General features: G+C 42.0%; 1 protein-coding gene across 36 annotated transcripts in view; it reads right to left on the minus strand.

Moving 5' to 3' along the window:
- Positions 1–22,056, minus strand: part of LOC119976166 (disks large homolog 1) — a 426,844-nt gene that overhangs the window by 219,212 nt on the left and 185,576 nt on the right. For 3 of the 36 annotated variants that reach the window (XM_038816427.1, XM_038816440.1, XM_038816426.1), the window contains exon 1: positions 1,866–2,123. The exons of 29 other annotated variants lie outside the window; for them this stretch is intronic. In XM_038816427.1, coding sequence (XP_038672355.1) covers positions 1,866–2,108 — 243 coding nt within the window. In that variant the 5' untranslated portion in view covers positions 2,109–2,123. Of the gene's footprint in view, positions 1–1,865; positions 2,124–8,263; positions 8,324–17,750; positions 17,853–22,056 lie in introns of those variants that run through there. 4 more of the 36 variants (XM_038816441.1, XM_038816428.1, XM_038816430.1 and 1 more) reach the window with 4 other exon arrangements.

Genomic DNA, 22,056 nt, shown 5'->3' on the forward strand with positions numbered 1-22,056 from the left:
GTGCGGTTTTTTGCTGTGGCGCGTTGGAACTGTCGATCGATGAGTCGAGCGCCATATCCCGTTCGTACGAGGGCATCTCGCCGGCATCTCCACATCATGGGAGGTCACGGCATCTGAACTTTCTTCCTTTATATGTCATTCTACATTGTAGCAGTATCGTTGAATGTCAATGTGTGGAGCAGCGGGGTGATTGACAAGCTAGCCTGCTCAGAATGGAAACTTCAAAAACATATTGCACTAGAACTCTCTTCATCTGTACGGAATTGCTTTTGGCGGAAATGCATGCATCTACTGTAAGCACACACAAATAGAAATATTCATCCTCCATGATCAACTGTTTAAAGATGTTGAATAACATTAATCAGTGGCAGGACCTTGTTGCCATTCCAGAATTCAAGTGTACTTTAAAAAATATATAGTGCTCATTTTACTCAACAATTAAAATTGGTACCAATATATTTTGATATTCAACCAACAATTGGCAAGGAGATTTCACTGACTCATTATATAACATGCACACTTAATGATTCAGGAACATTTTATACCATCACAGTTAAGTGTAAAGCGGTTTCCATTTCACACCAACAGTGAACTCTCAGGGAGAGACAGGAGACAAACACAGTCTTAGCCATGGGGCAAATCAGAGGAGAAGTGTCAAATTAGAATGGAAATACTACTTGGAACGGTGAACCCAGTTGCCAAAGTCTGCAAGAGATCCACTGGATCCCACTGAACATTTTGTAAAGTCATCTGATTTAATTTAACTATGTTTAAGGCAAAGAAATCACTTATTCTCTACGCATTTACATTTCAGATTTTGAGGTAGCTCTGCGCATGGACGTATTCAGGCATAAATAAAAGCCTCTATTGCCTAACTGGAAGGTTACGGTGTGAACAGGATTCTGCCTAGCCAAAACCCAAACTGTGCTGGATGGTTTCAAGCTTCAGTGAAATGGCATCTTTAGATTGGACAATAATCACCGCCTGTGCATTTAACTTCAAACCTATTCCAAGAGGCGTATCAACCTAAATTATTTATCATTAATTTTGCTAAGAAAAAAAAAGGCCTTCCGCCAACTGGCTGCATTGTACTAGCTGTCATCTCCGACTCTCTCGTATTGCTAATAGGGTATTATGTACATGCTTCTGTTGTACAGAAATTTTGAAGAGAACACAAAAGAATCAAAAACAGCAGCAGTGTATCTGTATAATATTACCAATATGATGCAAGATGTTATTACAATCTTGCTACAACTTTAATGACCACTTGTCTTCTGAATACATGGAAACCAAATATGGAAATTACAGGAACATAGATAACGTAATTACATAGTGCATTAAGCAGTGCACCAGCAAGTTTAATACATTCTCTATCTGTTGTGTTGAAATACAAGTACTGTCAACTGAAACCCAATCTGAGGCCACGAGGGCATTTACTCTAGCACAGAGTACAATTTAATTCACCAGCAATGACAGACATTGTTTTGGAGGGAAGGACAATGCAAGTAACAGCTATTTCAAATTACTTTCAAAATTGAGTTACTCACAAAGAATTGGAATAACAAGACTGTTCCTTTCAAATACATTGATCATTGCAAACGCCCCCAGAAGCCTGTGTGTGCGTCATCACAGCAGCAAACTACGGAGTTGAATTATATCAGGCCTGGTTATCATGGCAGATAATATATTTGCTGCACAAACGCAGGGCAAAAATGAATAATAGGTTTAACAGTTGCTTTCTGTTTCTTCAAACATCTCATCAGCAATTGACTAACTGCACCTCACCATAACACACCAAATTATTGCACCTTAGCCTATCTTATTAGAAATATAGACTTGAGTATTTCAGTTAGCAAGAGTTTTACCTGAATACACCCACCACCTGTGGAGAAACAGTCAATGAAGTAGTGTCTGCGGGTAAAGAATGCAAGTAGTGTCCTCCAGCGAGAAGATTCTGCTTCATTCTCACGCGAGTTCAGCTCATCCGCTGAACTCCTCTTTGTGCATTGCTTCAGCTTCAGCCCAGCAGAATTCAGCCCGGCACTGGCATTGCCTCTGTTGGGGCGCGAGTACAAAAGCGAGGTGTTGTTGCCGAAGATGTAATTCATCTCTGCAGCACTGCAGGTGGTTGCCAGGCAGAGTCTACCACTACCAGCTGCCGCTTGGAGTATATACAAGCAACTGCAGATAGAATTACATCAGCATCACTTTTAAGTGCAGGAGACAGAACCTAGCTACCTGCAGCAATTGAAAGCCTTGACTGCAAGTTCCTCAGGGCTGGAGAATACATAAGAGTTCAAAAGCTTCACACAATACCAGCTCCTGAAAATTCACAGAGCATCAGAGGGTGCTAATTAATTTAGCTTTGCTTTCTCCTTTCCACTCACTACTTTCCAGAGAAGCTAGAGAAGAATAAAATCCGTCGTTCCCTGTTGCTTTGTAACAATTTCGAAACGCAGGATGAAAGGTCAATTAACAGGTATGAACAGACATTGGACTAAACTTAGAACTGCCAAATCTTCCAGAGGGGCGGCAGGGTGGTGATGAGGTTGAGGTGAAAGAAGAGGAGAATGGACTGCAGTTACTTGACAGAAATCCTTCCATGCACTTGCAAAAAAAAAGCTTCAGAAAAACAATGCGCAAGCTCCCTGTGGCAACCATGTCACATGAACTGCAACTCGGAATATCTTATCTCATTGCAATACGAAAAGATAAATCTCATTAGTGTTTTAAAATGTTGGCTATGACGCGCGTATAATGTACAGAATCCACAAGAAGCATCTTCCCCGATGTACTTTGTACAGTGCTTATGCCCAGATATTAACAATCCTTTCCAATGATAACTCCGAGAATAAACACCGGAAACAAAGCACATTTAAGGACTATTTAGGCTAAAACATCAACAGCATGAAACGATCAAGCTCTTAGAAATGAACAATGCGGTCAACCTTCCCATTTCAGTGCCATGAGACTGAATCAATATTTCACAGGAACAACCCATAATGCAGTGAAACTTCTCCTTAAAGTGAGTTTTAATGGATTTGGGTGAAACACATGAACACTAGATGCCAAACCACCACTTCTGCAGCATTTGTCCCAAGAGGGATCAAAGTCATTTTCGATAAATATTACATTCAAGGAGGAGACAAAGTCTAATGTGTTCAGCAATATTTTTGTGAGATTCATTTTTAATTGGACATCTGGGGGTTGAACTGGATAGACAAATATAAAACATTGCGAAAACAATTTCTATAGTTACCTTCTGATCAGTTTTAAAAATGCCCTTCCTTTCTGCTCCCATTATTGCAATTTTAGATCAAAGTTGGAAAAGAACAAAGCTGAGTACTTGGTGAAAATATATATTTTAGAGAAAGGAGTCAGGACAGCGATCCATCATTTTCCTGGATTGATAAGACAACAATGGGAAGATGTATGTGTTTCAAATTTAGTTCTGTATCAGAAAATAGTTTTTCAAAGCAACTTTGGAATACCCCAGATCATAATTAGCACTATTGAATTATAAATCAGTCTTTCTTGCTCATTCCTTTGAAAGAAAGTATTATTTAAGCAAACCACTTCATTCTCAATATAATTCCTGTCATTGCTAAAGAAAATGCTTTTATCTTAAATTCCATTAACTTTTTGAAAATGCCACTTTGCTGCCAGTTTGAAGGCAGCACAGTGGCAAGCACTACTGCCTCACAGCTCTAGGGGCCCGGGTTCAATTTTGGCCTCGGGTGATTATCTGTGTGGAGTTTGCAGTTCCTCCCACTGTCTGCGTGGGTTTCTTCAGGGTTCTCCGGTTTCCTCCCACAGTCCAAAGATGTGCAGATTAAGTGGATTGGCCATGCTACGTTTCTCCTTAGTGCCCTAAAGGTTAAGTGGGGTTACTGGGATAGGGTGGAGGCATGAGCAGACTCAGGGCCAGTGCAGACTTGGTGGGCCAAATGGCCTCCTTCTGCACTGTAAATTCTATGATTCTATGATTCTATGAAGTAGCTCGACCATCTTGTCGGTTGCTCGGCAATGTCAATCTTGAGGACTGTCCCTGCACATTACTGAGCAATTCCACAGTAAATAGTGAGAAATTTGCACTCCGGGCCTTCAACCTGGCTTTCTTCAGGTGACTCAAGAATGGCCTTCAAGGTCATTTTAAACTGGTACACACCGCTATTTGCAATGCACCCTGCAATTTGACATAATTCCAGATGCTGAGCAAGACGCAGATCTCACTCAAAGGTATTCATATTAGCAACAAAACTTGAAAAAAGCTGTCAAAGAAATGTGAGGTGAGTGAGGCATTTTCTTAACTCTTTGCGTGTCTGCATGGGTCTCGCCCTCACAAACCCAAAGATGTGCAAGGTAGGTAGATTGACCATGCTAAATTACCCCTTAAATTGTAAAAAAACTAATTGGGGACTCTTAAATTTTAAAAAAAATTCTTAAAACTGACTCCCTCTGTTAAGAATTAGATCAAAGAGATGCTAACTGGTACAGTTGAGAGCATTTTTATTTTTGCAAGCTGGTTTTTAGAATTTAGGTTGGATAAAAGTCTGAAAGAACCTCGACCTTTGCAAAGATGTCAATTTTTGGAAATAGAACAGTCACAGTTTGGGAATGTTTGGAGGTGGGGGAACTTAACTTAGTAACAATCCAGTGATCATTTTGATGTGGATTGTTTCAAACTGATATGGGGACAAAAATTCAAGAAATATTCCATTGCCCTTGCAAGAATTCCTCCAATAACAAAACCACAGAATGCAAAAAGACAGTGAACACTTGGCAAGTATTAGGGGAGGTTTGATTGAATGAGAATATTTAAAACAATCTACTATAAAAGCAGTGATCGCCCTGCAATCCTATGCGATTATGAGCTGATCGGAAACATGGGGAAAAGTGTAGAAAAAGCAAAGGTGGACACGCTCACTAGACGCAAGTGGCATCCCAAGTCAAACAATGGTTGATTCAAAGTTTAGTAATCTGTCTCACAATTTTTCCTGGAATTCAATGTTGTTTGCGTGATTTAAATACAGCATTATTGTTTTTTTTTTTAAAGTGTAATCTATTCCCCACCTCTAATCTAAGGGGCAGCAGGGTAGCATGGTGGTTAGCATAAATGCTTCACAGCTCCAGGGTCCCAGGTTCGATTCCCGGCTGGGTCACTGTCTGTGTGGAGTCTGCACGTCCTCCCACTGTGTGCGTGGGTTTCCTCCGGGTGCTCCGGTTTCCTCCCACAGTCCAAAGATGTGCGGGTTAGGTGGATTGGCCATGCTAAATTGCCCGTAGTGTCCTAATAAAGGTAAGGTTAAGAGGGGGGGTTGTTGGGTTACGGGTATAGGGTGGATACGTGGGTTTGAGTAGGGTGATCATGGCTCGGCACAACATTGAGGGCCGAAGGGCCTGTTCTGTGCTGTACTGTTCTATGTTCTAACCGGTCTCTACCCCTGTTTTAGCTGATTTGCTGCTGAAACATTCATCCATCCCATTGCTAACCCAAAGCTGAACTATTTCATTCCTGGCTGGCCTTTCCCAATTTTCATCTCCCATAAACATGACGCCATATAAAATTCCACTGTCCAAATTCAAATCACACAAAGACCAGTTTACCCAGGAGTGTTCATTGATTGACTGTAGCTCCTGGCCTTACAACATCACGATTTAAAAATTCTCATCCTAGTTTTTAAATCCCGCCATGGCTTCACCCATCCCCACAAACCACTGAAATATTTGGGCTTCTTCAACTTTGGCCACATGTGCATCACTGATATTAATTTCTCCCTCATTGCTGGATGTGCTTTCTGCTGCCTCAAACCCCCAGTTCGAATTCCCTCCCTAAACCTTCTGCTCCTTTAAGATGCTCCTTAGAATCTACCTCTTTGGCCAAGGTGACCTCTTTGGTCACCTGTCTTAATATCGCATGTAGTTTGGTCCCAAAGTTTGTTTAGTAATGCTCCCAAGAAGTACCTTGGAGCATTTTACTCTATTAATGGCGCAACATATACACAAGCTCTTGTTGTAAAATGATAAATTGCTTCATAAAATGATGTGCTGCAAAATCTGCAGCCGGTACCAATTACTTTTGCTGTCTTTTCTATTGCAATCAATTCAGTTTAATCGAGATGCCATTACGTGCAACAGGCCCGCATTACATTTAAAAAATGTCTATTTTTTTGAGAGCACATCATTTCAAGCATCAAGGAGCAGAGTAATTTTAGTATTGGCTCAGGGGCTCTCCCATTAAATTATTTGCTGCACAGAGTTCCCCATTTGCAACTTTGCCATGTGTTCATCTTCCACCAATTTGAATATCTGAAAGACAGAGAATGGGCCCAGAGCTTTCTCCCAGGCGATCATTATACTCCACCAGTTACAAGGCGATGGTAAGAAGCCTCCCTTGTACCGATCCCTCACCGGTGCTGTTAAAATTTCAAATTTCAAAAGTGACATAACTTCCTCAAATTCAAAATGTCCTTTTGGGCGGGCACAATACTTTTTTTTTATTAATAAAGTATTTTTGCTACCATTCTATCTTTAAGTGCCTTCCTGCCAAATATCATTCACAAAATTGGACAGGTTGCTCGATCACCGGCTTTTGCCGATGCAATCTGTAACCAGCAGGTCACAAAGTAATTGCTGACATTCTGACCATCACTAGGCCAGTAGTAGAAGGAGGAACTTGAAATCAGAGATAAAATGCCTTTAAATAAAGATTTTAAATGCTTGCTTATCCTGAATCACAGTCAAAACCATCACGCCCAAGAGATTTTACTTTCTTTTTTGGAAAACAAAATTCTCATCCATCTGTGGATTTACACACCACTTTGCACTGCATTGCTTTTAGTGGCGACAATGGAATTGATGAATCATAGCTAATCTGATTATATTCTAAATACTGGAAGAGTTTCCATCAACCCAGTAAACTCTTCATGATTCATAAACTTTAAAGTAGCATCTGTTATAATGAAGTTACAGTCAATACAAAAATTATTCAAAAACTAATTTGCTAGAAATTATTGCAACGGTGCAAGGTAGAAAACTATTAGAGAAATTTTAACAGATGTGGCAAGTAACACTCACGCCACGTGCCAGGCAATGACCATCGCGCAAATGAGAGAGAAGCTAACCATTTCCCAATAACATTCAATGGCATTACATTGCTCTACGACTAGCAGTATCCTGGGGGTTACCACTCACCAAAAAATTAACTAGCCATATAAATACTGTGGCTACAAGTGCTGATCGAGGGTAAGAATCCTGTGATGAGTAACTCACCTCCTGAGTCCCCAAAACTTTTCCACCATCCATAAGGCACAGGTTAGGAGTGTGATGCAGCACGGTAACATCGTGAGCAGCATGGTAGCATCGTGGTTAGCACAATTGCTTCACAGCTCCAGGGTCCCAGTTTCGATTCCTGGCTTGGGTCACTGTCTGTGCAGAGTCTGCACATTCTTCCCATGTGCGCATGGGTTTCCTCCGGGTGCTCCGGTTTCCTCCCACAGTCCAAATATGTGCAGGTTAGATGGATTAGATACTAAATTGCCCTTAGGTGTCCAAAATTGCCCTTAGTGTTGGGTGGTGTTACTGGGTTATGGGGATAGGGTGGAGATGTGAACTTGGGTCGTACGGCTTCCCTCTGCACTGTAAATTCTATGATTCTATGATTGAATACTCTCCTCTTGCCTGGATGAGGTCAGCTCCAATAACACTCAAGAAGCTCAATACTATCAGGACAAAGCAGTCTCTTGATTGACACCTCTTCCACAAACACACTCCCTCCCCCACAGACGCACAGCAGCAGCAGTGTGCACCATCTACAAGATGCACTGCAGGAGCTCATCAATGCTCCTTAGACAGCATCTTCCAAATCCACAATAACTACTATCTAAAAGGACAAAGGCAGCGGGCACACAGCCACCTGAAGTTCCCGCCCAGGCCACCCATCATCCTGACCTGGAAGTATATCGCCATTCCTTCACCATCGTTAGGTCAAAAACCTGGAACTCCCTCCCTAACAACACTGTGGCTGTACCGACTCCACAAGGACTGCAGCAGTTCAAGGTGGCACCTCACCAGCGCCTTCGCAAGGGCAATTGGGGATCGGCGATAAATGCTAGCCTAATCAGCGACGCCTACATCCCGTAAATGAATATTTACAAACACATTAATACACCAATTACAGAAGTGTTTTCTTACTTTCTACCACCCTTCCATCCACATACTTGCGGAAGTGGACTGTGGGGTAAAACTAAGGGAAAATCCATACCTTACTGCTGGCACAGTATGTTGAGCCACCAACCTGTTGCATCATTGTTTGGAAAGCATATCGCCTAGTTTCTTTCTTGACCAAATGTGGTGCAGTGGGTTGCAACGTCACAAAGTTTCCTTATTGATGGCTAAGAGAGCCATGAAGGTTAGTTCACTTTTAAGCAAGCTCCAATTGGCTGTGTACAAAACTGCTTCTAATTTGAACAAAATTGCTGTGAATATGCTGGAAACACTCAGGTGGTCAGGCAGGATCTATGTAGAGAGAAACTGAATTACACTTCAACAGAACCGGAAGCTATTACGAATCACGAGCTTATGAGGAAAAACAGAGCAAGGGAAAACGACCACATGCACATTTAATCATTTCCTGTTCTCCACCTAATCGCTTTACAGATCATTCTTTTTTCTTTGATCTGTTTGCCGACAACATCTGCCGGTTCTGACAAAGACCTGAAACATTAACCTAATCTTCTGCTCGTCTGTTGATGCTGCCTCGTTTCTCGAGTGGTTTCAGCATTTTTTTATTTAACTGCACCAATGTTGGCATTAATTTGTCAGCCTCACTAAGAAATACAAAATTCCAAATGGTGCATTCAAGGTTATTATAATGTAATAGCCAAGGTACATTTCACCTATATTTAATTTGTTGGCACGAGGCTGGACCCAGGAACTAATGAATAAAACAGAAAGAGCTTTAACCTTCTTCTAATCCATGCATTGGTATCCAAGCCAGTGTAGCGAGCACTTTGATTGCACTACACTGATCCAGAATCATCTGCTACAAGCAGTAGATGCAAATAAGGCATCATGATAATGGACAAAAAGATTTGCCAAAGAAGTGGAATTACAGAACCGAGATAGATAAAGTCTGGTACTATCCAAGACTTGAGTTAGAAGTTCTAAACTGGACTTCCGGTGGCGATCACGGAGGAGCAGGTCACACATTCGATAGCTCCCACCTGGAACAGACTTTTGAACCTTCCCCCCCCCCCCCGACTTTTCTCGGATTTTATTGGATAAATCGGTGAAGTGTGCAACAGTAAGGAGGATTCCCTCTCCGGTGTATGGAGAATTGGACCAAAAGTGGCCGTGTGAAATGACTCCGTCTTGGTAGTGAGAAGCAAGTGGAGCTGCTATCGCGGGACAGCATGGGCAAGGGCGGAGGGCAAGGGCCAAGGAGAGACGGCACAGTGGTCGACGGAGCAGCTGGTGAAGTTTGTTTTGAGCATTGCTTCGCCAAGCTGAAAAAGGATACGCTGGACCCCATCAAGGCTTCGATTGATCAAATAGTCTTGAATGAGGAGACCCAGGGGAAAGTGATACAGGAGATCGAACAAAGGTTATCTGACCAGGAGGATTATATAACCGTGCTGGAGAACAAGGTGGAGGTGTTGGACGACCGCCAGAAGAGGATGCAGGAGAAGCTGGAGGACCTGGAGAATAGGTCGAGGCAGAACCTCAGAATTGTTAGCCTCCCTGAAGGCAGTGAGGGATCGGATGCGAGGGCATATGTGTCAGACATGCTGGAGCAGTTGATGGGGACTGGGATGTTCCCTCGGCCCCTGGAGGTGGGTAGAGCGCACAGAGCTCTCGCGAGGAAACCCAGGGCAAATGACCCGCCAAGGGCCATGGTGGTACAAGAAAGAACAGAGCAGCAAGTGGGAGAACTGTGAATTGCGTATTTATCAGGACCTGGGAGCGGAGTTGGCCAAGAGACGGGCTGGGTTCAATCGGACAAAGGCAACCCTCTTCAAGAAGGGGGTGAAGTTCAGGATGCTGCACCCAGCACGGTTGTGGGTTACGCATGAGGAACGGGACTTTTATTTTGCGACGCCAGATGATGTATGGACATTAATTGAAGAAAAGAAGCCAGAGATGATTTAAAGGACATTTAAGCTGCGGAGAAGTTTTGTAGCGGTGGCTCGTAATACTGTACTGTTTTTAAAAAAAGATTTGTCATTCTGGGTGAAATAATGGGCTATGGTGATGGATAGAGGGGGCTTTGACTTGTAGGGATTTGATACGGCGGAGGGGGGTCTTGAAGTTAGAGCTATTCTTCAGGAGACTGGGTTTTGTTTCAAGTGATTGTCTCTTCACTGGTTTATGTTCATTTCTTCTTTTTTATGCTGCTGTTTACTTACTGGGGAATGTGATGCTGTTAAAAGGTTCGTTCATGTGGGGGGGGGAAGAGGTTCGGACAATAGGGAGAGTAGGGAGAGACAGACTGTTTGGCATCAGGGGCCGGGTTTATCGGGGTCAGCATGGATCAGCTGACTCTCGGAAGCGCAGTGGGGGGTGAGCAAGTGTTAAGAGAGGAAGAGGTTAGTGGAGGAGATACTCCGGGTGGACAGGCGATACTTGGAGGCCCTGGACGCGGGGCACCAGAGGGAGTGGCGGAAGTTACAGGCTGAGTTTGAATTGTTGACCATAGGGAAAGCAGTGGGACAGTTGAAAAAGGTAAAGGGGGCGGTTTATGAGTACGGGGAAAGGGCGAGTAGGATGCTGGCGCAACAGCTTAGGAAGAGAGTAGCAGCCAGGGAGATTGGTAGAGTGAAGAATAGGGATGGTAACATGGTCTTGGACCCAGGGGAGTTAACAAAGTTTTTGAAGAATTTTACAGTAAATTATATGAGTTTCAGAACCCCCAGCTGGAGTGGAGGGAATGAAGCAATTTCTAGATCAGTTGAGGTTTCCGAGGGTGGAGGACGACCTGGTGGAGGGGCTGGGGGCCCCGATTGAGATAGAGGAAATTATCAAGGGGCTGGAGGGCATGCAGTCGGGCAAAGGCCGGGCAAGTACCCGGTGGTATTTTACAAGACATTCTCAGAGATATTGAGCCCACTGCTGGTGAGGACATTTAACGAGGCCTAGGGACTAGACCAAAACAAATATTCAATAAACAAGCTCGTATTTATATAGCCACTTGCAAGATCGCACGGCACCCTAAAGTCCTTTACAACCAATTATGCGCTTCAGCAGTATAGTCATTGCTACCTGGGAAATGAGTCAACCAATTTACAGACAGCTCAGACCTACAATGAGGTAAATGATCAGATAATCAGTTTGAACAATGCAGATTAAGGGATAAATATTGGTACAGCCAAGTCAACCTTACTGATCTTTGAATAACATTGTGGGTTTTTTTATGTCCCCCTGATAGAACAGGTAAATTTTTTATTTTATGTCCCATTTGAAAAACCGCACCTCTGATAATACACCACACATTACCGAACAAGTCTGGATTTTGCATTTAGGTCTATGAACTGAGCCTCGAACTGATGATCTTCAGAGTTGACACTTAGTAAACCAGTGAGCATTGCAGCAAAATGAAATCACTGAATAGCTCAAGACATTAACTGTACTGTGGTTACAATCAGGCAGAGGATATTGAATGTAAAAAGAAAATAACCATGGTCAATTCCTGGTTTGTGCCAAGTTAAATGCCAATTAGGTCAGCAGCTAGCTTCATCTCCCCAAGGCCAACTGAGAACAAAAATCAAATATGGGCACCACTTACAAAGCCAACATTTGTCACCCATCCCTATTTATCCTCGAGAAGTAATGGTGCATGTATCTTCTTGAATTATTGCAGCCCCTGTGGTGATGGTGCTCCTCAATGCTGTGAGGCAGGGAGTTCTAGAGTTTCAACCAGGGAAAACAAAGGAACAGCAAAACATGTCCAAGTTCAAAAGGTAGGAGACTTGGACAGGAACTTGAAAGTGACAGAAAATAAGAGTTTCTATAAATATTTAAAAAGGAAGAGTTAACAAAGGAAGCACTGATCCTATAGAAAGTGAGTCTGGGGACATAATCAGACAAAATAAGGGGATGGCAGATGAATTGAACAGGTATTTTGCATTGGCCTTCACCAAGGACACAAATAACATCCCAGAAAAGTAGCAAATCAGGAATTGGAAGGGAGGAACTCAGAAAATTACAAGTAGCATTGAACAAATTGTTGGAACTGTGGATTGACAAGACTCCAGGTCCTGATGGATTTCATCTTGGGGTCTTAAAAGAAATGATACACAGTTGATGCATTGCTTTTAATTTTGCAAAATTCATTAGATTTTGAAAATGTTCCATTGGAACATAGAAAATGTAGCTTCTTTATTCAAAAAAAGGAAGGAGACAGAAAGCAGGAAACTAGACCAATTGGTCGTCGGGAAAAATGTTACAAATTAATAAGACATTATGAAAAAATGAAAATGAAAATCGCTTATTAGAACATAGAACATAGAACAGTACAGCACAGAACAGGCCCTTCGGCCCTCGATGTTGTGCCGAGCCATGATCACCCTACTCAAACCCACGTATCAACCCTATACCCGTAACCCAACAACCCCCCCCTTAACCTTACTTTTTTTTTTAGGACACTACGAGCAATTTAGCATGGCCAATCCACCTAACCCGCACATCTTTGGACTGTGGGAGGAAACCGGAGCACCCGAAGGAAACCCACGCACACACGGGGAGGACGTGCAGACTCCGCACAGACAGTGACCCAGCCGGGAATCGAACCTGGGACCCTGGAGCTGTGAAGCATTTATGCTAACCACCATGCTACCTATTGTCACGTGTAGGCTTTAATGAAGTTACTGTGAAAAGCCCCTAGTCGCCACATTCCGGCGCCTGTCCGGAGAGGCTGGCACGGGAATCGAACCGTGCTGCTGGCCTGCTTTAAAAGCCAGCGATTTAGCTCAGTGAGCTAAACCAGCCCCTATTATAGCAGAGTACTTGGATAAATTCAATCTAATCAGGCAGACACAACAGGAATTTGTGAAAGGGAAATCATGTTTTGGAATTATTTGAGGAAGTAACTGTGGATAAAGGGGGATGTACTATACTTGGATTTCCAGAAGGCATTTGGTAAGGCATCAAAGGTATTGTGGAAAATAAAAGCTCATGGTGCAGGTGGGTAACATGGATAGAAGTTTGGCTAGCCAATAAGAAACTTGTAGGCATAAATTTTCTGATTGGTAGGATGTAAAAAGTGCTGTGCTGAGATCGCAACCCTTTACAATTTGTATAAATGACTTGGATGAAGTGACTAAAGGCATGGCTGCTAAATTTGCTGATTACACAAAGATAGATAGCAAGGTCAGTTTCAAAGAGGATATAAAGAGGTGCAAAAGGATATAGATAGGTATGGGGTGTGCACAAGGATCTGGCAAATGGAGTATAATGTGGGAAAATGTGATATTGTCCATTTTGATAGGAAGAATAAAAAGCATGTTTTCCAAATGGTGAGAGATTGCAGAGTTAAGATACAGAGAGATCTGAGTGTTCTATGCTTAAATGATTAGTATGCAGGTACAGCAAATGATTAAGAAAACTAACAGAATTTTACTGCTTGCGAGGGGAATTGAATACAAGAGTATGGAGGTTATGCTTCAGTTATACAGGGCATTAGTGTAGAGTTCACACCTGGAGTACTACACTATTAGTCACTATTAAAGAAAGGATATAAATGCTTCGACTTGACTTATACCTGGAATGAGTGGGCTGTCGTATGAGGATATACAAGATCCCGAGGGGACTTGGATATGGAAAGAAGGTTTCCTCTTCTGGGAGAATTTAGAATTAGGCGTTAGTATTAAAAATAAGTAGTTGTGCATTTCAGACAGAAATGCGGGGGGAAAAAATCTGAGCGCTGAATATGTTTGGAACTCTTTCTTTAAAGGTGGCGGAGGTGAATATTTTTAAGGCAGAGCTAGATAGATTCTTGATAAGTAAGGGGGTGAAAGGTTACTGGGGGTAGGCCGGAATGTGGAGTTGGCGTTAAGATCAGCCATGATCTTATTGAACGGTGGAGCAGGCTCAAGGGGCTGAGTGGCCTACTCCTGCTACTAATTTGCATGTTTGTATGAACGTCTTCCTATGTGCCTGTTGGCCCTTTAGGTGGTGATGATCACTGGTTTTAGAAATGCTGTTGAAATCTCTTTAGTGTGTTACTGCAATGCATCCTGTATATACGACACAATGCGACTTTTGGTGGTGGAGGGAATGAATGTTTAAGATACTCTCAATCATTGAGTGTTGCTGAAACTGCACCCATCAAGGGAAGTGGAGGGGTTGCCATCACATTGCTAAATTGTGTCCTTTAGATCATTGGTAGGCTTTGGTGAATCACTTGCCATAAAATGCCCCACCTCTCACATGGTCTAGTAGCTCCGGAACATATTTGACTGATCTGGTTCAGTTTTGGGTCAATCATAAACCCTGAAATATTGAGGAGGGCCTTGACAATGGGAATGCCATTGTTATAGCATGGAGAGGTGATTAAACTCTCTTGTTGGAAAGGGTAATCAGCTCAAGAATGCATACTCGCTATTAATCAGCCATGGCCATTTTTAGTTGTGCCAGGTACCACTGGAAAGTTTCCCCCCAAACTCTATTGACTTTTTCCAATTGTTCTTTAATGTCCCACAAGTCAAACTCTGGAATGCGGCTATTGTGGCCATGTTGGGATCAAGACTGTGAGGTCTGGAGGTCTGTGGCTTTGGCAGAACCCAATCTAAGAGAAGGAAACTCTGTCAACGGTCTCATTCCTGATCACTATCCTATTGGAACAAAAAGTTTAATGCTGATTCTATGCTGTGCAAGATTCATTAACAGTGTAGACTCCTGACAGGCAGTCAGTGACTAATCCAATTTGATTTCTTGGTCACGGTAATTCCATTGAATGGCATGGGGATGTAATTATAATCTTTAGTTGGAAATGGTCATTAACTTGCCAGATTTGCCATGGTATTCGCTAGTTAGTGACGCTGGTCACACTTGCGTGCCACTTGAAATACAAATGCAGCTAAAAACTACACTTCTAAAAAGAGCATTATCACAAACTTCAGAAACATCATTATGCACAAACTTGAGAATGGTCGAATGACGAGATACAGAACCTTTTGCTTTTTAAACATTAGTTCAGTGGGTCAGGTAGGTCCACTTGAACACATCAGAACTTTGGTCTAATGTCTTATCTAAAAAATGGCATCACCCAGAAGGCAACATTCCATCATGAACACAGCAAAGTGCTCACTTAGATTAGGAGCTCGAACTCATACAAGGGTGCTCAAACCTTTATGAGCAAATACAATTATGAACTGAACCAAGGTCAGGCAGTCAGGATTGAGTGGCTTTGTGTTGCTCAGGAAAAGAACAGCATGTTGACATTCACCATCCAGACTCGACAAATTGTCAAATATAGATGTTAAATTGATGAAGTGACAGGAGGCTACCAATATCCATGGAATTGTACCTCAACAGGAGTCAACATATATTCTGGGAAGAGAAAAATTAGGAAGCAAACTAATTCTGTGACCAATACAACAGCAACTTAGATTTACGTAGCATCCTTAACTGAATCTGCTGTAGTTTTATTTTTATGAGGATCAGGAGTTATGGGGTGAAGGCAGGAGAATGGGGATGAGAAAAATATCAGCCATGATTGAATGGTGGAGCAGACTCGATGGAACGAGTGGCCTAATTTTGCTCCTATATGTCTTATGGAATGAAATGTCCAAAAGTAGGTTTTATGGGGCAAATTGGAGATGGTAAACAAGGTTGGGAGATGAAGTAGCTTAAAAGGAGATTCGCAGGTTTAGGGCCCTGGCAGCTGAAGGCACAGCCGTCCATTGTGGAGTAATAAAAAGCAGAGATTTTCTGGAGGCCAGAATTAGGTGAGCGCAGATATCTGAGGGTCAATGGGGGTGACGGTGATCAGAAGGTGGTATTTGAAAACTGGGAAGAGAATTTTAAATATCAAGCAGCTACTTAACTAGGAGCCAATGTAGTCAGCGAGCATAGGTGGCAATCGGGGCCTGGTGTGTATTAGAACACTGGCAGCAGAGTTTTGGGATGACCTCAAATAGTAAAAAAGACTGCAGACCAGATCTGTTAAAAAGTCTCTAGCCTCTGTTCCAGGTTCTACCATCTACTTTCAAAAGATTGGCAAAACAGTAGCTTACCCTTCATGCAGCTTTTTCTCAAACTTGACTACTTGCGCGTAATGAGACACATCTAAAAATTGACAAGACATCTGAACAGACTTTGGAATTTGACAATATAATCAGAATTTAACATAGATATGTATGGCCCTGTGGACAAACAAAAATGTAGTGAAATGGCCTTCACACCAGACAGTTTTAAAGCCCGGAGAGGTTGAGTTGTGTTGTCACTTTTTCATTGATGTCCACCCTAAAAATCACTCCACGCCACTATCTAAAGTAGCTGTATAATTTCACGCTTAGTTGTTATGGCACTGCTATTCAAAATGCAGGTCAGCCATTAACCAGTTAAAGCAATGCAACTTTTGCCTTGAGGTTTGAAAGTTGATTCCAAGGCCTATCATAGTTGGATTGAGTTTGGCACCAAACAAATAAAACTACAGCAATTGCACCTTCCTAGTTTGCTTAAAAAAAAGAATTCAAATTCTCTTGATAAAAAATCAAATGAATCCTCACCTCTAAATTAGCTCATTATTCAGTCCAGAAAATGTAGACTTTTAACACAGAAATTACTCAGACATTCCAAAAGTGCAAAAACCTAATGCAATGGGAACATTGGATTTCAACATTACAAAAAATGATCAAGTGCTTTGTCATGTGTCCCAACTTAAATTGTCCGTTTCAAAAAAGCCAAGCATTTGCTTGATCTTTTGCTGCGTGCACGTCCCATTGCAGCACTCATCCCTCCTACAGTCTGTCAAAAGGTGTCAAGAAGCTGTTTGCTGTGCATACTGCTGCAACTTATAACAGTGCATATTTAATTGATCCAGATGCAGAAGGCCTTTCAAAACATACAGCTTGCAAACTACCCTGGAGGCTTGGGTGGACAATGAACTTTTAAAACTAAGCAAGTTAAGACTCCAGAGTCTTGACAGCAACGCACTATTACCCAAGCATTTACGATACCTCTCCAGAAATACATACATGCTTCTTGCGATTAGATGCAATATATTGTTTTCAATAGAATTTATCCAGCCTCACAGCCTGTTCCAATTTGTAAATATATCTCAACATAAACTAGGTTAGCAACTTAAGTGTATGCTGATAGCCTCTGAGTTTCTGGTGAATAGTCTCTACTGTTCATATTTTCCTCAGCATTTCCACAGGTAAGGTTATCTTCAAAGTAGCATCCCACCTTGAATGAACCTGCAAGCTTCTGTCTGCAACTTAGCTGTAAATTGCCAATTGGAATTTTTTATTTTTTTTTAATGTAGAAAACGAGCAAACACATCATAGGCATGAGAGAACCGAAAGAGAACGGCGAAAAAAAACAAACCCACTGCAGAAATATTTAAACTAGAAGCTTCCAAAGAAAACACCATTTCTGATTTTTTAATTTTTAGCAGCATTAAGTGATACAGCACTTTCATTATTTCCTGAAGACGACACTACCTTCATGATAGCAATTTGATGCCTCTTAATTCAAAGTCTATATAGAACAAATGTCCAGGCATTTACTGCTCGTTTCAATTAACTTACCGACAGAAGATGTTGCTGTCTGGATTTCCGTACATTCTTGATAAACCGACGACCCATCTTTTTGGCATACCATACAGATGCAAACATCCTTTTCCTAGTGTTGTTTTATTCCACCTCCTCTTCAACAGTACTGCTGTATTAGATCTCACTTTATTGCAAAGCATCTGACAAACGCTGGTACTTTAGGAAGATAAAGTAGATTGTGCTGCGTCACACAGTCACAGGTTATTTTTTTTGTGGGAGGGAGGGGGACCCAATTCCTTGCAATAAATCAGATTCTATGTTATATTGCATATCCACCAGGCAAACGTGGCAAACACAGCTAATGCCAAAACCCCATGCTCACTTTATATTACTAATGTTTTTCTGCCTTTAGAAACAGAGCCTGATGAGAGCTCGCTTGCAGAATGAGCTGATGTGATTACGAGCAGATTTAATTTACAATTCTGCTGAATCCAATTTAAAGACAGCAGTTAGGAGGCGAGGAGGTGGTGGGCTGCAACAAGTCTGGTAATGCTCTGGCAGTGAATAAAGCTAGGTTCCTCGAGGCATCCGTGATTCAGCAAGTAAATCTTACGAATGCTGACTAAATAATGTGAAGGCTGCTTAGTCACAAGAGGTGTCTTATGCCAGGCAACCAGAAGATGCATGATCAGCTCTGCAAATGAGAATACTGTAGGCTCACTGTCCACTCAGGAATTCCTGACTGCAGTTTGAGCACGTTAACCTTTGCCATTAGATAATCCTCTGTCAAACATCATAAAAGACATGTCACTTTCCTGCATCCATTAGGTAAACTGATCAACTATTTATGCAGAATAATTTGTTGCACAAAACTGAATGTAAACATAGGTAACTAAAGGATCGCAACAAAAATACTTTATTATGTGTGCTTTTTCTATCAGCTAAAAGTAAAAACACTCGAGCTTTACATCTACACCAAGCAGTATAGGTTAATTACTAAAACGTAACCTGTCTGAGCATCGGCAGAATCCATTTAGCTATTGGCTGTCAGCAGTATTTTAACACCACCAGTTTAATGAATAAAATAAAGGTATCTATAGCAGCTTTCACTCCAGCTCATGTGACCTGAACACTTTAAATTCATGATTTAAAAAAATGTCAGGAGCTATCTAGAAACCTGTTATGGGGTTGGGGGGGCGGGGTGGGAGTGAGAGAGAGAGAGAGAGAGAGAGAGAGCGCGAGCGTGCTACGATTTCTCTATTGGAGTAGTACGTTGCATTGGACAAAAAAGTTTGACTGAACAGCCTTAGAGGGACAATTTTGAGAGTTATAAGCATGTGGAATATCACGCAGTGCAAAGAGTGGAGGGCATATTAGAAGGGGACAGGGGCATTTTATTCAGCTCTCAATTAAGACATAACTGCACTGCATGTTAGATCAGGCTATACTGTGTATTAGACAGCATTATGCTTACTCAAAATATTTCACCAGGGTCACACCTTGAGATGAAACACTTTGTTACTCAGCAGTGACAGCAAATAGCATGCATGCATGCACCAATATGGAGAAGCAATGAGGTGATTGAAAAATTAACTCCTCAGGTAATGCATAAAGTAGAAAGGCAGCACTTTGCTGTTTTTAATTCTGAGCCCACCAAGAATGAAAATATAATACTAAGTTTGGGGATAGGATTGAGGGAAATGGAAGCGATGTGTTGATTCACAGAGCAGCATTTAATCAGCCCCTTGCTGAGGGACTAAATTTAGAACAAATCGTAAGCAGCCAATGAGATTCCTCAGGACAAATATATCTAGTTTCACACTCACTAAATAACTGCCCGTAATCAGATCCCAAGTTGCTGGCTGAGAATACAGTAGCAAGTCATCATCATCATCGACAGGGAGAGAGAGAAAGCACTACCTAGAAATCTCACATTAATGCGTTGTTGAGCACAGCAATCTCACTATCTTGATCGGTACCAATATCCACTTGATCAGTTCCTGCTGACTAGATTATAAATATACAGCTATGCCCAAGATACTTTACAAATCAAATCTTGGGATCTTAGTCAAAACTAAAACACAACAGGCAGATAGCGGGTATCTTTCTTTGAAGTGTGGTCAGCATCATTTGCCACAGTTTTCTGTCCAAATGGTGAAGAAATGCAAAACATGAAAGCTTCATTAGTTCCCTCGGCCCCCGGAAAATGCAAACCAGCTCTACACTTGCAATCCCAGCAAAATCCAGGCATTCAGACCTCATGAACTGCAGGCAGCCATAGATCCTAGAAAGAGCTCCAGCCCATTTTCAGAACTGGGGTGCTCAGTTCTCCAAGAGGACTAACACAACACACCCTCCCAACAATGAATACAGTCAGCCTCTGGGCCAGGTCTGGATTTGATCCAAGATAGAATTGCTCACTCCCTTCCAACATGTGATCCATTCTCTAGATCCCTGCTCTCTGCAACCTCCATTTCAATCTAGTCTCAGCTCAGCCCAAGACCAATTGGACTCAGATTTGGTCACAAACTGAGCCAGAAAAGTACGGATTCACATTCAGTATATACTTGTCAGTGCGCTAACATATGCTCCATATACTCCAGGCAAGTATTTATAGCACAGCAGACCCATGAAAATTAGGGTGTTGTTAGGAAGTTGATCCCAGTAAATATGGGGAACCCACAACCATACGTATATTGAAATTTAAAAGAACACCCAACTGAAGACTAGCAGACGCATGTAAGATTAAACCTCTATTCGAGGTCAATAATAAAGCAACAGCGAAAAAGCATCTGCTTCCTGCTCTCTTTCCATGTCACTCAATCAAGCTGCTCCGCGGGACTCATTCTCCGCAATCTGTTCAGAGCCTCCTAGAGTAACAGTACTGAAACTGGGAAGGTGGGTGAGGGTCAGTGGACCTATAGACACACTAAACAGGACACATTAAGTGATAAAAATGTATATATAAAACATACAGAAGATGCGGGCACATCTATGACTTGCAGTGTCATTCACTTTGAACAAAAAATCCAGCATTGCCTCAATCTAATGAGAATGGGAAAGTGGTTCTGATTGGCTGAAATGGATGTTTTATCCCCCTCAATCAGAGCTGCAGCTGGGGAGTCCTGATAATCAGCCACGTACTTACATCTTCCACATAAAGGACATTAGATTGCTTTGGAATATCAATGTGATTGTGCCAAGATACGGTAGCTAATCAAATGGCAACAATACAGCCTTGCATTAAGACATTATTCACTGCTGGTGTGATAACCAACCATTTGACATTTCAATATTGCACTTAAGGTAGCAGGTTTCAAAACGTTTTAAACAACTCATTTGGCTTTATTTCTTCATTCATGGGATGCGAGAGTCCCTGGTAAGACCAGCATTTGTTGCTCATTCCTAATTGCCTCGGAAATGCGTGACCTGCCAGGCCGTTTCAGAGGGTAGGTAGAATCAACCACATTGCTGTGTGTCTGGAGTCACATGTAGGCCAGACCAGATAAGGATGGCAGATTTCCTTCCCTAACGAACATTAATGAACCAGAGGAGCTTTCACAACAATCGACGATAGTTTCATGGGCACCTTGACAGAGGCTAGCTTTAGATTCAAGACTGGATTAACCAAATTGAAATTCCACATCTGTCATGGTGGGATTTAAACCCGTGCCACCAGATCGGTAAAATGGCTTAATCGCACCGGCATTTGATTGCATAACATTCCAAAACATCATCACTAGTCTAATACTTTTACCAATAATTTTAAGCATGCCACTTCATTCATTACTGTCAAAGCAAAAGCAGTGTGTGGGTTTGAAACACCAGACTAAGGTTCAGTCTTTTGTCATTTTCTTCATCAAAAGATATTAATTGTTTAAAAAATACAGCCGTATGTTCAAACCTGGTTTAATATGTCAAGTTCACTGGACAGCGGGATTGACAGGGATACAGAAAATTGACAGTGTGCATGCAAAAGTGCGCGAGCGAGAGCGGCAAAAGAGAGAGCACGCACAAGATGGATGAAAGACAGAGAGAGAAAGCCACGGTCAAGAAGGGTCTGTTTCTGATAGGCAGGATGCAACGAGAGGCGTTCTGCAGGGGTCTGCTCTGGTACCTCAAATTTTTACAATTTATATCAATGATTTAGATGAGGGGAGGAAAGGCATGGTGGCTAAATTTGCAGAATACGCTAAGATAGGTCAGAAATTATGTTGGGAGGATGACATACGGATGGAGTTGGCAGATATATATTGGTTGAGTGAGTGGGCAAAGATCTGAGTATAATGTGGGAAAATGTGAAGTTGTTTACTTTGGCAGGAAGAATAAAAAAAGCAGAGCA

This window comes from Scyliorhinus canicula, chromosome 13, assembly GCF_902713615.1.
Source record: "Scyliorhinus canicula chromosome 13, sScyCan1.1, whole genome shotgun sequence".
Lineage (NCBI taxonomy): Eukaryota > Metazoa > Chordata > Chondrichthyes > Carcharhiniformes > Scyliorhinidae > Scyliorhinus > Scyliorhinus canicula.